The 13,250-nt window shown below is 66.2% G+C and overlaps 1 protein-coding gene across 20 annotated transcripts in view; it reads left to right on the top strand.

Moving 5' to 3' along the window:
• The window catches only part of PLEC (plectin), a 59,029-nt gene that overhangs the window by 24,910 nt on the left and 20,869 nt on the right, over window positions 1–13,250 (top strand). For 4 of the 20 annotated variants that reach the window (XM_064384709.1, XM_012473331.2, XM_012473342.2 and 1 more), the window contains 6 exons: window positions 11,242–11,303; window positions 11,503–11,517; window positions 11,628–11,717; window positions 12,062–12,097; window positions 12,607–12,684; window positions 12,777–12,869. In XM_064384709.1, the coding sequence (XP_064240779.1) occupies window positions 11,242–11,303; window positions 11,503–11,517; window positions 11,628–11,717; window positions 12,062–12,097; window positions 12,607–12,684; window positions 12,777–12,869 (374 nt within the window). Of the gene's footprint in view, window positions 1–5,243; window positions 5,395–6,076; window positions 6,259–7,526; window positions 7,651–10,304; window positions 10,568–11,241; window positions 11,304–11,502; window positions 11,518–11,627; window positions 11,718–12,061; window positions 12,098–12,606; window positions 12,685–12,776; window positions 12,870–13,250 lie in introns of those variants that run through there. The other 16 variants (XM_064384707.1, XM_064384706.1, XM_012473332.2 and 13 more) reach the window with 10 other exon arrangements.

Raw genomic sequence — 13,250 nt, 5'->3', positions numbered from 1 at the left:
CTCTGCCCGAGGGTGTGGGGTGCGCTTGCCTGTGGAGCCACGTGGCTCCTCCTCCTTGGCTGGGGACCTTGGGGTGTCTAGACCAAGGAGGAGCCTGTGGCTGATGCCAGCGCCTCCCCAGGCACACCCCGGGGCGCCCCCTGCTTTCTCTCCAGCACTGCCCTTGCCTTCGCCCCTACGCCGCCTCCCCTGTCCCAGTGGCCTGTCTGCCTGGAGGCCCCTCCGGCGCTGAGATGGGGTGTTTGAGGAGGTGCTGGCGCCGGTCGTGGGTGGCCATCGTCCAGCACGTGGCCTGGCCGCCTCCCCTGCCGCAGTGGTTGATGGTCAGGCTTGCTGTTGCACAGAGCGCCTAGTGTGACCAGTAACAGTGCTTGGCCAGCTTGGGCTTGGTGGTGGCTGGGGACGGCCCTGGGCAGGATGGGGAGAAGCACAGGGTCCAGGCAGGAGGCTCCTCCAGCAGGGCAGAGGCCAAGCTGTGCTGTGGCATGTGCTGGCCTAACCTGGGGCCTAGATAAGCCCTTCCTGGTATGAACCAGGTCCCGCAGGGCAAGACAGGTCCTGTCATCCCAGAGGCTTTCAGAGACCCCTTGCTCTGTAGCTTCTCTGTGGCCTCCCTCTGTCCCCAAGCACCTGTGCCAGCAGGACCCAGGTGGGCAGATGTGTCCCCTGCAGCTTGAAGCTTACACACACACTGGAGCACTCCGCCCTCAGCGCCGTGCCGGCTCAGGATTGCCCTGGCCCCCAGCAGAAGGCCGGCCTGGCCCCACCTCCCTCTCTGGGGCTGGCACTTGGGGAGCAGCTCGCTGTCTCCAGCTGAAGAAGGGGGCCTGGGGTGGGGCTCTTGGGGTGGGCAGGAGTTTACCTGAGGTATGGGGGAGGCCAGGGGAGGCCCAAGGTTGGGGCACAGCTGCCCCCGAGGGGTGCCAGGCAGAGCCCTGGTGCTGGTTAGGCTGGGGTGAGTTGGACTTGTTAGGGGCTTGCCTTGAACCCGTTTGGGAGGATCCATGAGGCTGCAGGGAGGAGGCTGGCCTCCCCTCCTGGCTCTCTCCCCAGCCTTGGGCAGGTCTTGTGGCCTCTCCACCTCCTCTCTAAATGGGTGACATGTCTCCTAGAGGAGGCGTGAGACAAAGACCGCTTGGCCAGGTGTGTAGTCCAGGCCCCAGCCCATGGGGCCTTTCTGCTGGCTTCTCCCCTCCCCCAGCATTGCTGCCCACCCACCTCCGGCCATTTGGCAGCCCAGCCTCCTCGTGCTCAACTCCTGGGTGTGGTGACTGGGAGCCCTTCCCCTCCTTTTTTCTCCTTCCTTGTCCATGGCTGGGCTGGGCCGGGCCGGCTTGGCGGGCAGCTGGCGGCAGGACCAAGGGTGGGGGGGCTGGGTGTGGCCACAGCGGGCAGAGCGGAGGACATCCCTCCCCGATGGAGGTGACTCAGTCCCCCCCGAAGCCACAGCCACCAGCGGCAGCTCAGAGTTTCCAACAGGAAGCGAGCTGTAGCTCCGGGATGAGTCAGGGCCAGCAGGCTCAGACCCCTCTCCCCTCGACTTCACGGGCTGAGCTTGGGGATAGGAAGCTAGGGGAAGGACGGGGCTCAGATGTGGGGTGTGGCAGAGGGCCAGGGCTTGGCCTCGGGCAGTGGCACGGGTCATGATGGCCCTGCATACAGGCCGGAGCAGTTCTGAGGATACCTGAGACCATGGACTTCTCTGAGTTTTAAAGTGACCAAGCAGTGAGCTGCCCTTCCCTTCCCTTCCCCGCTGCACAGCCCCTCCGAAGTTGGCAAAAGGGCAGGGTCAGAGCTCGTGGGCCAACTGTGCTGGTCCACAATGGCTCTGTCAGATGGGCTGCCCCTCTCCATCCAGCCCTGGCTAGGGAGCACCAGCCGTACCCCTGCGGTGGGGCCCCGCCCTGGCTAGGGAGCACCAGCCGTACCCCTGCGGTGGGGCCCCGCACTCTCTGTGCCCTGGTGGTCTGCTTGTCCCTGCTAGCGGCACATCTGTGTGGGAAGCCATCCGTCCATCTGCTTGTCTAGCCATGCACAGGCCAGGGCCATACCCAGACGGAGCCCCTGCCCCAGGGGGGCCCAGATATGTGGGGTGAACTGGGTGAGGAGACAGAGATAGGGAGGTGGCTTCAGAAGCAATCAGGGAGGGCTCTCAGGAGGTGCCTGCCCTGCCAGGAGTAGCCCAGAGAGAGGGACAGAGGGAGGCTGGATGGCCAGAGGGAGAGGATTCATGGGAAGGCCCTGGGCCTGTGGCAGGGAGTTTTGGTTGCTTGGTGTGGTGGGAAGCTGTTGGAGCAGGTTTTATACGTGAGTTTCATTTACATTTCAGTTTTATTTTATTTTATTTTACTTATTTTTTTGAGATGGAGTCCTGCTCTGTTGCCCAGGCTGGAGTACAATGGTACAATCTCAGCTCACCACAACCTCCGCCTCCCGGGTTCAAGCGATTCTCCTGCCTTGGCCTCCTGAGTAGCTGGGATTACAGGCATGTCCTACCATGCCTGGCTCATTTTGTGTATTTTATTAGAGATAGGGTTTCTCCATGTTGTTAGGCTGGTCTCGAACTCTTGACCTCAGGTGATCCACCCGCCTTGGCCCCCCAGAGTGCTGGGATTGCAGCTACGGTGCCCAGCCATCATTTACATTTCAAATAGTGATGCTTTGCCTGGCTCAAAATTCAGAAGGAACCCAGGATCATGTGGAGGAGACGCCAGCTGAGCGTTGTCCACCCACGGCACCCAGAACTGCTTCCCACGGGAACGAGCAGGGGCCGGCGTAACCGCCACCACTGCCCCTCCCCGTGGAGGATGCACGCCTGTGCCTCGACCTCTCCACTTGGCCCTCTGTAGCCCTGCATCAAGGAGGGCTCCTGGAGGTGGCCTGGCTGCCTTGCGCTTCTTCACAGCTGCATGGTGTCCTGGGTGGAGGTGGACTGTGGCCTGACCAGCTCTCCGCAGGTATCACTGGCTTGGCTGAGTCACCTGTTTGTGGGATTTCTGTCGATCGAAGGCAGGTTTCTAAGTGGAGTTATGGCGGGATTTGATTTGTACTTCATTGGTCCACAAGCAGCTAGGTGGAGGTGTGGAGAGGGGAGGCAGGAGGTGTCACAGTCGCCCCTGGACACGATGCCTGGGAGGACTCAGGTGGAGGAAGGGACCACCTTTGGGGCTGAGGAATGTGGGTCTCAATGAGTGGGGTGGGGTGGACAGTTGGGGCTCTGCTCCCACGTGGCTCACAAATTGCCGCTGGGCACATGGATGCCTGGAATGTGGGTGGGAGGGTGGGTGGGGTGGCAGGGCTGGGCTGGTGGGGCCTGCAGCGGGAAGGGGAGGCTGCAGGGTGGGGTCTGCTGGGCGGGACAGGCGCAGTAGGGAAGACCCATGGGCTGGGGCCGGAGGGCTCTCTGGGATTGCAGGCAGGCCAGTCCCCTGCACCCCCAGGCGGGTCTGCTGGGCTGGTCCGACCCGTCAGTCTGCTGGGCTTCAGCTCCGTCAACTCACTAAGGGGTGGCTGTGAGGAGGAGCCGCTGTTCCCAGGGCACGGGTGGGCCTGGCCCTCCCTCCGCCTCCCACCCCTTCCCTCCTTCCTGCCTCGCCTTCCTCCCTGCCGGCTCCGGAGCAGCCTGGCCTGTGCAGCAGCCATGGACAGGTACAGCATGGAGGAGCTGATTCAGCTGGGCCAAGGTAGGGCAGGCAGAGCTGGAGGCTGCGGGAGGCAGAGGAGGGGAGCCAGGGACCAAGGCCTGTGGCTGTGCGGGGCCACGAGGGGGCCGGGGCTGCTGCTGGCAGACCTGTCTCTTCCCGCTGCCCACAGTTCTGAGACGCCAGAATCTGGGATGCAGGGATAGGCACGGCTCCCTCTCGGAGCTGCCCCAGGGGCGTGTATGATGTGTCCTGGACCACGGGCCCTGTCCTGGCTCAGTGGAGTGGGAGAGGAACTGCCCCCTGCCAGCCTGGGGCACTCCTGCCTCCAGGAGCTGGTTCTCACCCAGGCTGTTGAGTCACAGGCTCCTTGGAGACTTCCCTGGCCTGAGACAGGGAGTGGGCTGAAACGTCCGGCCTGCCGGCCCCTGCCCACTGCTGGCCGGATGCCGTCCTGGGCTCAGCTGGGAGTTGGGCCCTCTCTGGCGTGCCTTTGGGGCAGCGGGTGTCCCTGACCCTTAGGGCTGCCTGGGCCCGCCCAGAGCAGGCGCCTGCAGGCATTTCCCTCAGCAGCACCTTTTGAAGTGTGGGGCTGGAGAGCAGGAGGCTGGGGTGGGCCCATCTGGCCTCAGGCCTCTGGTTGTCCTTGAGCTCACCAGCATGGACCAGGGTGCCCTGCCCAGTGGCCGGGGCCAGGCTGGTTCACTGTGCCTTTCTGTGGGCTGAGGTGACTACACTGGAGGCCACCTGGGCTCAGATGGCAGCGTGCGGGATGTTGGATGGCGCCTCAGGTTCCTCATCTGTATGACGCATTCGTTGTACAGGACTTCATGGGGTTCGCTTAGGGTTCCATGTGGTGCCAGGAGCAGTAGAACTGTCAACATGCATTCTGCTGGGCCTGAGGGGCGCACCCAGCAGACGAGGGTCCTGGGTGAGAGGAGCGGAGCCGTGTGCGCCCCACGTCCTGTTTCTCTGGCCGCGCTACAGAACATGTATGCTCTGGGCCTGCCTGTGGCCGAACCCTCTGACCCAGGCCTTCCACAGAGCAGGGCTTCTGGGCTCCTGGGTGGAGCCAGGCCCAGGAGGGGTGACCCTTATCCCAGATCCCCCAGGACCCCAGGAGAGGCCTGAGGCTGGAGGCACCCCCTGTGCTGTGGGGCAGGCACTTGCCTCAGTGGCTAGAGCCCTGATTTCGGGCCGCCTGGATCCCAGGCCTGTGCGTGACCTTGGGGCAGCTGTCCCGGCCACCAGTGGGGCCAGGTGCTGCCTTGAGTGACCTGCGCAGGGCCCTCTGGGAGAACGGGCGGCCTCTCCTCTTGGCCTCTGTGGCCTCTCCAAGAGCACCCCCCAGGTGGACAGGGACTGCAGGGACATGAGCCCACGCCCCCCACCCCCCATGCCCTGTTCCATTAGATCCCCTGCGGGAGCTGGGACCGAGGTGTCAGGTGGCACTGCCCAGCCAGACCCGACTGCAGCAGGGCCTGGGTGCTCTCGAGCTGTGCGTCATGTTCTAAGTCTGGGTGGTGACCGTCCTCTCGAGCCCTCCTTGGATATTTATATCCCCTGGGCCCCTGCCCACCGCTCCCCTCCCCCATGCGCTGCTGCTCACAGGAGCACAGCCGTGCCCTCCTCCCACCCGACGCTGCCGCCGCGGCCTGTGCCTCCTCTGAGGGGCCCGTGACCTCCCACACCCCTGGCCCGCTCTGTCTGCCCCGTGGGCTTCTGCCACTGTCCCCGATGAAGATCGTGCCCGGTAGGTGGGCGGCCCTTGAAAGTCTTGTGAAAGCCTGGCCCCTTGCTGGGGACAGGAGCCAGAGGGCTGGGGACAGGAGCCAGAGGGCTGGGGCACTGAGGCTGAAGGCCAGGAGCTCTCTGCCCCTCACCCTGCAGGCAGCCTACTTCCTGCGCCCTCACCCAGACCCCCTCAGCTCTATCTGCAGTCCCGGGGGAGGGGGGCGGCGCTGGGACTGGTGAGGAGGGCGAAGGTCTTTGAGTGCGGTGGGATCAGCTGCAGGCTTGAGTGGGGGGCGCTGGCATCCCTCTGTGACTGGCAGCTGTCCCCAGAGGGCAGCCTTGGAGGCAGAGTGGGCTGCTCAGGCCCCTCTTCTGGCGGGGATAGCAGGGGGAGGCTGGGAGAGAGGATGTGTGCCAAGGCTGCGGGCAGTGCTGGGGGGCTGCGGCTGGCCCCTCCTCCCAGCGGGTGTGGCCGCGGGGACGCAGGGGTTAAGGCCTGCTAACCTTCAGCGTCAGTAGCTCAGCGCAGGGACAGCTGAGCCGGCCGGGTGGGGAGGTGCCGAGGGCCGGACCGGCGGAGGGAGGAGGAGAGGAGGCGGGCGGGAGCTGTCTCGGGGCTGCTGCGGTGTGTGGGGCGGTCCTGTGGGCAGGGCAGGCTCTGGTCCCGGTGCTCCCCCTCACTCACCCTGCATGCAGGGAGGGGGCTGTCTAGCCTGAAGCAGCCGGTTTCTGGAGTGGGAAGGGCGGCACTGGCGGCTCTGCCTGGTGGCCATGGAGCCCTCGGGCAGCCTGTTCCCCTCCCTGGTGGTGGTGGGCCACGTCGTCACCCTGGCCGCTGTGTGGCATTGGCGCAGGGGACGTCAATGGGCGCGGGATGAGCAAGGTAAGCCCCTGCCGGGGACTCGGGGTGTGGCGGAGGGTCCGCCTCCCTCCCGCCCCTTCATTCCCTGTGCCCTCCCCTTCCTGTCCCGAGCTGAATGTCAGTGAAAGCAGTGTTGGCCCCCCCAATCCAGACTGCAGTGTAGACCCTGACCCTGCTGCAGTCCCAGCGCAGGGCGGGCTATGCGGCGGCCCTCAGCCTGCAGCCTGTGTCAGGCACGTGGGTGGAAGGGGAGGCCAGGCAGGGCAGGAGCGTCCCCCTCGTGAAGGGAAGCCTGTGGCAGCCACTGTGATGGGGAGAGGTGAGGCAGGTGCCTGTTCTGGCCAGCACTGAGGTGAAGGTGGCTCCCCACCCACAGAGCAGGGGGTGGAGTCACACACAGGTGAGGCAGGTGCCCTCATGCCCTCAGGCAGGGCCTGGACCGCCTCACAGGGGGCGGGGGCAGCCAGGTTGTGCCCTGCCTCCCTGCTCAAAGTCACCAGCTCCTGGGCTGTGGTCCCAGGTGGCAGCCGGGCCCAGCGCAGGATGGGGTGGGGCTGGAGTGAATAGATCCTGGGGCGGGACCCTGGGGATTAGGCAGAAGCCTGGGCATCTGGCCAGAGGGACTGCCCCACCGGGGACCTGGCCGGCCGGGCCTCTCCTGCAGTGTGGGGGCTGCCCGCCTCAGCTCCTCCGCTGGATCCCCCATACTTGAGATGAGTCAAGATGGGGCTTCTAGGCGTGGTGCCGGGGACACCCCGAGCTGCCAGGGACTCAGCTGTGGGGATGGGACGGACTGAGGGCTTCTTTCCCATCCATGTTTTTGGCTGAGGACCAGACACTGTCCCTCCCTCCCCACCTCAGCCCACGATTGCCCCTTTCCGCCACGGTCCTGGCTCATGGGATGCCTCTGCTCCCCGGTGGTGCCAGACGGGGCTCAGCCCCTCGGTTCTGCCCCCGGCGTTGTCTCCCCACTGCCGGGCACCGTGCCCTGCCTTCTTCCCTGGGCCCCGCACCCCCCACCTTACATCCTGCCCAGAGCTCCCTCCCAGGCCGCTTCAGCTTCCCGGCCCGGCCAGCGGGTTGGGGCGCGGCTTCCTGGCTGCGCTGGGCGGGGCTGCGCGCCAGGGGCAGGTTCTCCGGGTCTGGGCCTCGCTCCCGCGGTGGGCGGATTGCGGGGAGGTGGAGAGCCAAGCTGGCGGCCTCGCGGCGTGGGCTGGAAGCGAAGGCGCAGCCGCGGTCCAGCTCGCCCCACCGTCCGGGGCCGAACCAGGGCTCGGGCCGTGGCAGGCATGTGGGGGGCAGGGTGCGCCTTCGCCTCGCCGAGGGAGGTCTCGCTGGAGCGGCCGTGCTGGCTGGACAGCGGCTGTGAGCCGGCCCGCAGGGGCTACCTCTACCGGCGGCTGTGCTGCGTAGGTGGGTGCGGCAGCACCGGCGGGGCCACCGTCGCGCGCAGCTAGTGGCGCTGGGTCTCTGCTGGGACCTGCTGCCGGGGCTGGGGTGGGGGTGGTGCCCAGGCCAGGTGCAGCCCTGCCTCCGAGCTCCGGAAACACCTGGGGAGGAAGGCGGGGTGACGTTCCCGTACCCCCGTGTGCTTGTCTCCGGAGGAGGCGCTGGAGGGGCGGGGCTGGCTCGCCTCCAGCCCGGGCTCTGGCCTGGGTTTCCCGACGCCGGGACACGGGGGAGGGAGGAGGTGCTGAAGGCGGGGCTCCAGGCCTTCCGGGGACTTGCAGCAGTCCAGGGCCGGTGGGATTCCCTTCCCAGTGTTGGGGTTTCCGTCCTAGGACCGTCTCCACTAGCAGCGGGACCCCAGCCTGTGTCCACACCTGTAAAACGGGGGAGCGATACCGCTCAGAGGGCCACGGCAGCATCGCCTTGGCTGGCGGCCGAGGGTCGGCTGCCCTGGACAGCACAGGCGTCAGGCGGCTGTGTAGACGCACCCGAGCTGGGGGTGTTTTCTGTGCGTCCCAGGTGGGAGAGCCAGCTGAGCTGCAGCCGCAGAGGGTGGGCGTGGCCTGGCTGGGCGGGGGAGGTGGGTGTCTCTTGGTTTTAGAGGGCAGGCAGAGCTGGGAGGGAGGGGGATGTGATGGGTGGGGAGGAGCTCAGAGCAGAGGCACCCAGAGGCAGGCAGCGGGAAGGGGCGCTCAAGCCAGGCTTGGGAGGTGGAGGCCCCTCATGGAGCCCCCAGCCCACCCTGCCCCAGCCCTTCTCCTCACCCAGCCTCATTGCTGCCCCGTCTCTGTCTTGGGTCCCCACCCTGCCCCATGCCTGGCCCTGGCCCTGCCCAGGGCGGCATCTTTGAGGCTGTTAGTGGCAGGGAGAAGGCTGGAACAGGGGCCTGACTGGGGTGGAGCCCACTTGAGTCCTGGACCTTGGCCCCGGCTCCTAGTTTCCAGCTGTCCTGGACTCCCCGTGCCCACCTTCCTGGCTGTTCCGGGATCACACACCATGTTCCTCAGCAGAGTGGCAGCCCTGTTCCCGCAGGCAGGAGCCACCCGCTCACTGCCTGGCCCCCAGAGCCCACACCCAGCAGGGTCTCGGCACGGTGCTTGGCCTCAGGATAGCTGCTGGGCCTGGGGGCTTCTGAAGAGGCAGACAGTTTCCAGTGGCTCTGGGCCCGGGGAGGGGCAGCAGATGTGTCAGGTGCGGCGTGCCCTTGGGCACACGACTGGAGGTGTGACCAGTGCGGGATCAGATTTGGATTTGGGAGCTTCTGGTGCCTCCTGAGGTTCTGGAGGCTGCTGGGCTGGACTGGCAGAGCAAGAGGGTTGCCCCAAATCTCATGCCAGGCTCAGAGTCCAGGCGTGGAGACCAGGGATGGATGTAAGATGTGGCAGAGTCCTGGGGGCTGGCTGTGCCCCTTGGCTTGGGGTGGGGGCTTCCCCACATCTGGGGGGCTTGAGCACCCCCCATTGTGGGGGTTCTGGTGCCCCCTCACGGCCTCAGGGTCAGTAGGAATGGGGTGGGGTGAGCTCTTCCCAGAACTGAGGCCCGAGTGCAGCTCCCAGCTGGACCGAATCAGCCTGATGTGGGGCTGGAACATTCTTGTGGTTGGGGCAACACATTCTTTCCTATGGTGGTCGGGTGGGCTGGGCAGACCCAGAAGCTGGCCGGAGGCAGCTCCGCCCTGGACCCCAGGGAGCCAGAGGCCCCAACCAGCACAGGCCCTTTGTCCTTTGCCCTTTACAGCCGAGGCTGGGTCCCTCGAGCCCCACCCAGATGCAAACAGCACCCCCCACCCCTGGGGTCACCCAAGTCCTGCCCCAGGTGTGGCTTCCCTTCTGTGAGTCACTGATCTGGGCCCCCTCCCCAACCCTGACTCATTGGCTGGGCCCCTCCTGGGGCTTCCCGCTGCTCCATCCCCCCACAAAGCCCAGCCCCCATGAGTCAGCCCTCAGCTACGCGCCTCCGGCCTGAGGTGTGCTGCCAGTCTGCCTGTGCCAGGGTAGGCTCCTTACGCGGGCAGTGCTCCAGGATTTGCCAGGGGGCAGCTTGGGAGAGGCCAGGCCTGGCGTGGGACCCCAGTGGCCCTGGAGCAGGAGCCTGGCGGGCTCTGGGGCAGGGCGGGCACATGGAGGAGGGTGTGGTCCTGGCTTCCCTTCGTCCAGGTCTGTGAGGAGGTGCGATGCTGGGGCTGCCAGAGCAGATGGGCAGCAGGCCCCCTCCCCTAGCCAGGTGTCTTCGGCTTCCTGAGTCCACCACGGCGGGGTGGGTGGGCAGAGGCTGAAGCAGGGCCTAGAAGGAGCTCTAAAGAGAGGCGTGGCCCGGGAGCCCCTCCCTCTGTTGGGGGGGGGTCCTTCTGGGTGGCCGTGGGGATGGCCTGTGTGCCTTTACTGTCCTGGCACCAGTTAGTGTGCAGTGAAGGGCCAGGTGCCCTGTACCCCCAGGTCCCCCTAGGGGGCTGCAGTGGGCAGGATGGGTGAGGAAACTCCGGTTTCCTGTTTCTGGTGGGCCGAGGGCGTGTCCATGGGGGAGGGGCTCCTCGCTCCTTCCCGCCGGGACACTCCCCTCCCTGGCGGTGTGGGTGGGGCCCCGGGGGTGGGCCGGCCTCTCGGGGAGTACAGCGGGCAGGGAGTGGCCACACCGACTCCAGCTCTGAGCTGAGCCTGTGCCGAGTGAGCGTCTCGTGGGGCCGATAGCCTTCAGCTGCCTGTGTGCCACGCGGGGCTGCCCAGAGCACCGTGCCTGAGGCTGAGGGTGACGAAGGTGTGGGGCGGCGCCATGTCTCAGTACCTGCTCCGCGTGCCTGAGCCTGAAGGCCTGGGCCGAAAGAGAACCAGCTCGGAGGACAACCTGTACCTGGCTGTGCTCAGGGCCTCTGAGGGCAAGAAAGGTAGCAGGGGCTCCCCTGCGGCACCCCCGCCAGGCAGGGCGGGTCCCTGGAGGAGGAAGGCCACTTCCTGTGGCAGGAAGCCTTGGCACCGGGTGGAGGGCTGTCTTAGAGATGGGGGTCGGGGGCGAGCCATGTCCACCCACCCAACATGGAGGAGGCCGACTAGCTTCCTCAAGGCTGGCCGGGGCCTCCGAGCGTCAGGTGTAGGGCTTGGGTGGTGGAGGGACTCTGTGCTCTTCGGAGGGCCCGCTGCCCGTCAGGACACACAGCTTTCCTTGCAGTACCTGCCCCTGGCCCTGCCACACCCCTACTTGGGTCTCAGTCTGTGGGGGGCGGGGGGAGTGCAGGACAGGACTTGTGTGTGCCGTGGGCTCAGGGTGTGGCCCCGGACCGTCCTGTCTCCTCTGGGGAACAGTTGGGGGTGGGGTGGCTGCACCTGGCTGTGCCTGACCCCCGCCTGGACTGAGACTGCTGGGCCCTGGGCACCTGGGTCTCTGCTGTCCTGGCTGGGCTGTGGTGAGGGTGCCTGGGGCTCAGTGTGTGATCTGAGGGGGGCTTTGGGGCTCCCCTGAGGTGGGACCCGGCCAGCCAGGCCGCTGTGTCTGCACGGTGGTCACCCGTGGGCTCCCGGGGCTTCTCCCAGGCCCCAGGTCAGCTGGTCTTGTCTCCCCCAGATGAGCGGGACCGTGTACAGAAGAAAACCTTCACCAAGTGGGTCAACAAGCACCTCATCAAGGTTGGTGGCACATGCTCGTGTGTGTCACAGGGGCCGAGGCTGCGGGTGGCACTGAGGGAGGGTGGCCCCCGCCGCCCAGGGCTGTCCTCACACTGCCTGCGCACTCACCTTTCATCTCTGAAACCTGTCATTTTCTGTCTTTCTTGCACGCCTGCTCCTGTCTCTCTCTTCCTCCTCTTCCTCTGGTCTCCCTTTGCAGCACTGGAGGGCAGAGGTAGGTGCCTCTGAGGGGCAGGGGCGTGCTCCGTGGGCTCCCGCTTCCTTCCCTCTGGGACCAGCACCCACTCTGTGGATCGGCCACCCCAGCTGCTGCTGTCCCCACAGGCACAGAGGCACATCAGTGACCTGTATGAAGACCTCCGCGATGGCCACAACCTCATCTCCCTGCTGGAGGTCCTCTCGGGGGACAGCCTGGTACGTGTGCCTCTGCCCCATCCGGGCCCTGCCTGCCCCCACCTGGACACCCCTGTCTGCCTTCCCTCCTTGGGGCCTCTCCGGCCGCCCACCCTACTCAGAAGTCAGGTCATCCCTCCTGACTTCTCCCTGGGGCAGCCTGGCCTTGTCCCCAGCAACGCAGCCAAGGCCTGGCCTAGGAGTGACCGCAACCCCCGTACCTCGGCCGCTCTGGGCCTTGCTGCCCTCCGCTTTGGGTCCCTGACACAGTAACCTCATGCTCTGCTCTGCTTTGGTTTCTCTGCTGCTTGGACTCTGAACCTTGACCTCTGCCCTTTACCCTTTGCCCTGCCCTGGCTGGGCAGCCGAGGGAGCGGGACGTAACCAGGAGCTCACGCCTGGTGAGTGGCTGTGACTGCCGGCCGCAGCGGCACGGGAGCTCCCCAAGACCGTGAAGCCCAGCTCTCTGGGGGCTGGAGGCCCGTCGGCTGACCCCTGCCAGGCTCTTGGGCGGGCAGGTGGTTGGGTGTCAAGCTGCCTGCCCACCATGCTGCCCAGAGCTGGCCTGGGACCCACCAGCAGCTGCTGAGGCTGCTGCCGCTGGGCAGGAGGAACCCCCCTTTAGTGCCTCTGCCCTCCACACCAGGCTTCCTGGCTATTGTCTCCTCCCACCCCTTCCTTCCTTCCCTCAGCCTGGGTCGCTGGACTTCCCGAGCCCCTGCTGGGCCTGGCCTGGCCCCTGGGCCGGTGGCCTCCCTTTTCCTGCAGGGGAGGGTGAACCTGGGATGAGGAGGGCTATTGCCCCCTGGGGAGGACCCTTGGCTTAGTCGCTGTGGTGCTTTTGGGGGTGCTGAGGGTAGAGCCTGGGAGCGCCAGCTCCACTGTGAGTGCTGACTGTGTCTCCCCACAGCCCCGGGAGAAGGGGAGGATGCGTTTCCACAAGCTGCAGAATGTCCAGATCGCCCTGGACTACCTCCGGCACCGCCAGGTGAGGCTGCCCCCCGGCCCTGCGCCCCACCCAGATCCCTCACTGAGCCAGCCTTGCCCCGTGGGCCGTGACCGAGAGCCCCTTGCTCACAGGTGAAGCTGGTGAACATCAGAAATGATGATATTGCCGACGGCAACCCCAAGCTGACCCTTGGCCTCATCTGGACAATCATTCTGCACTTCCAGGTAGAACAGCTGCTCTCAGGCCCCCCACCTGCAGGAGTTTCTAGGGTAGCCCGGGCTCCTTGGTGGCAGGCAGATCCGCTTTCTGGCTGGGGTGTGGCCCGGGAGGTGGCTGGCACCGTAGGTATGGTGGCACCTGGGCGCCTTCCTGCCAGCTGCAGCCCTGGACTGGATCTATGGCCTGAGGGCGCAGGTCTCTCACTGGGGCCGCCTATCCTTGCCCTCTGGCCCTGCGGGGCAGGGCCTGGAGCCTCCCTGTGGAGGAATGCGGCCCAGTGCCTGCCCTGGGGAGGCTTCTGCAACAGCACAGGCTGCATGGGCTGACTCACCCGCTGCTTGTCCTGGCCTCACAGGAAACCGCAAATCTGAGAGCTGGGCAGGCAG

This window comes from Aotus nancymaae, unplaced genomic scaffold, assembly GCF_030222135.1.
Source record: "Aotus nancymaae isolate 86718 unplaced genomic scaffold, 86718_ANA_hifiasm-v0.15.2.pri h1tg000036l, whole genome shotgun sequence".
In the NCBI taxonomy this organism is placed as follows: domain Eukaryota; kingdom Metazoa; phylum Chordata; class Mammalia; order Primates; family Aotidae; genus Aotus; species Aotus nancymaae.
The sequence above is the reverse complement of the archived record's forward strand: the minus strand, read 5'-3'. Positions and strand labels throughout refer to the sequence as shown.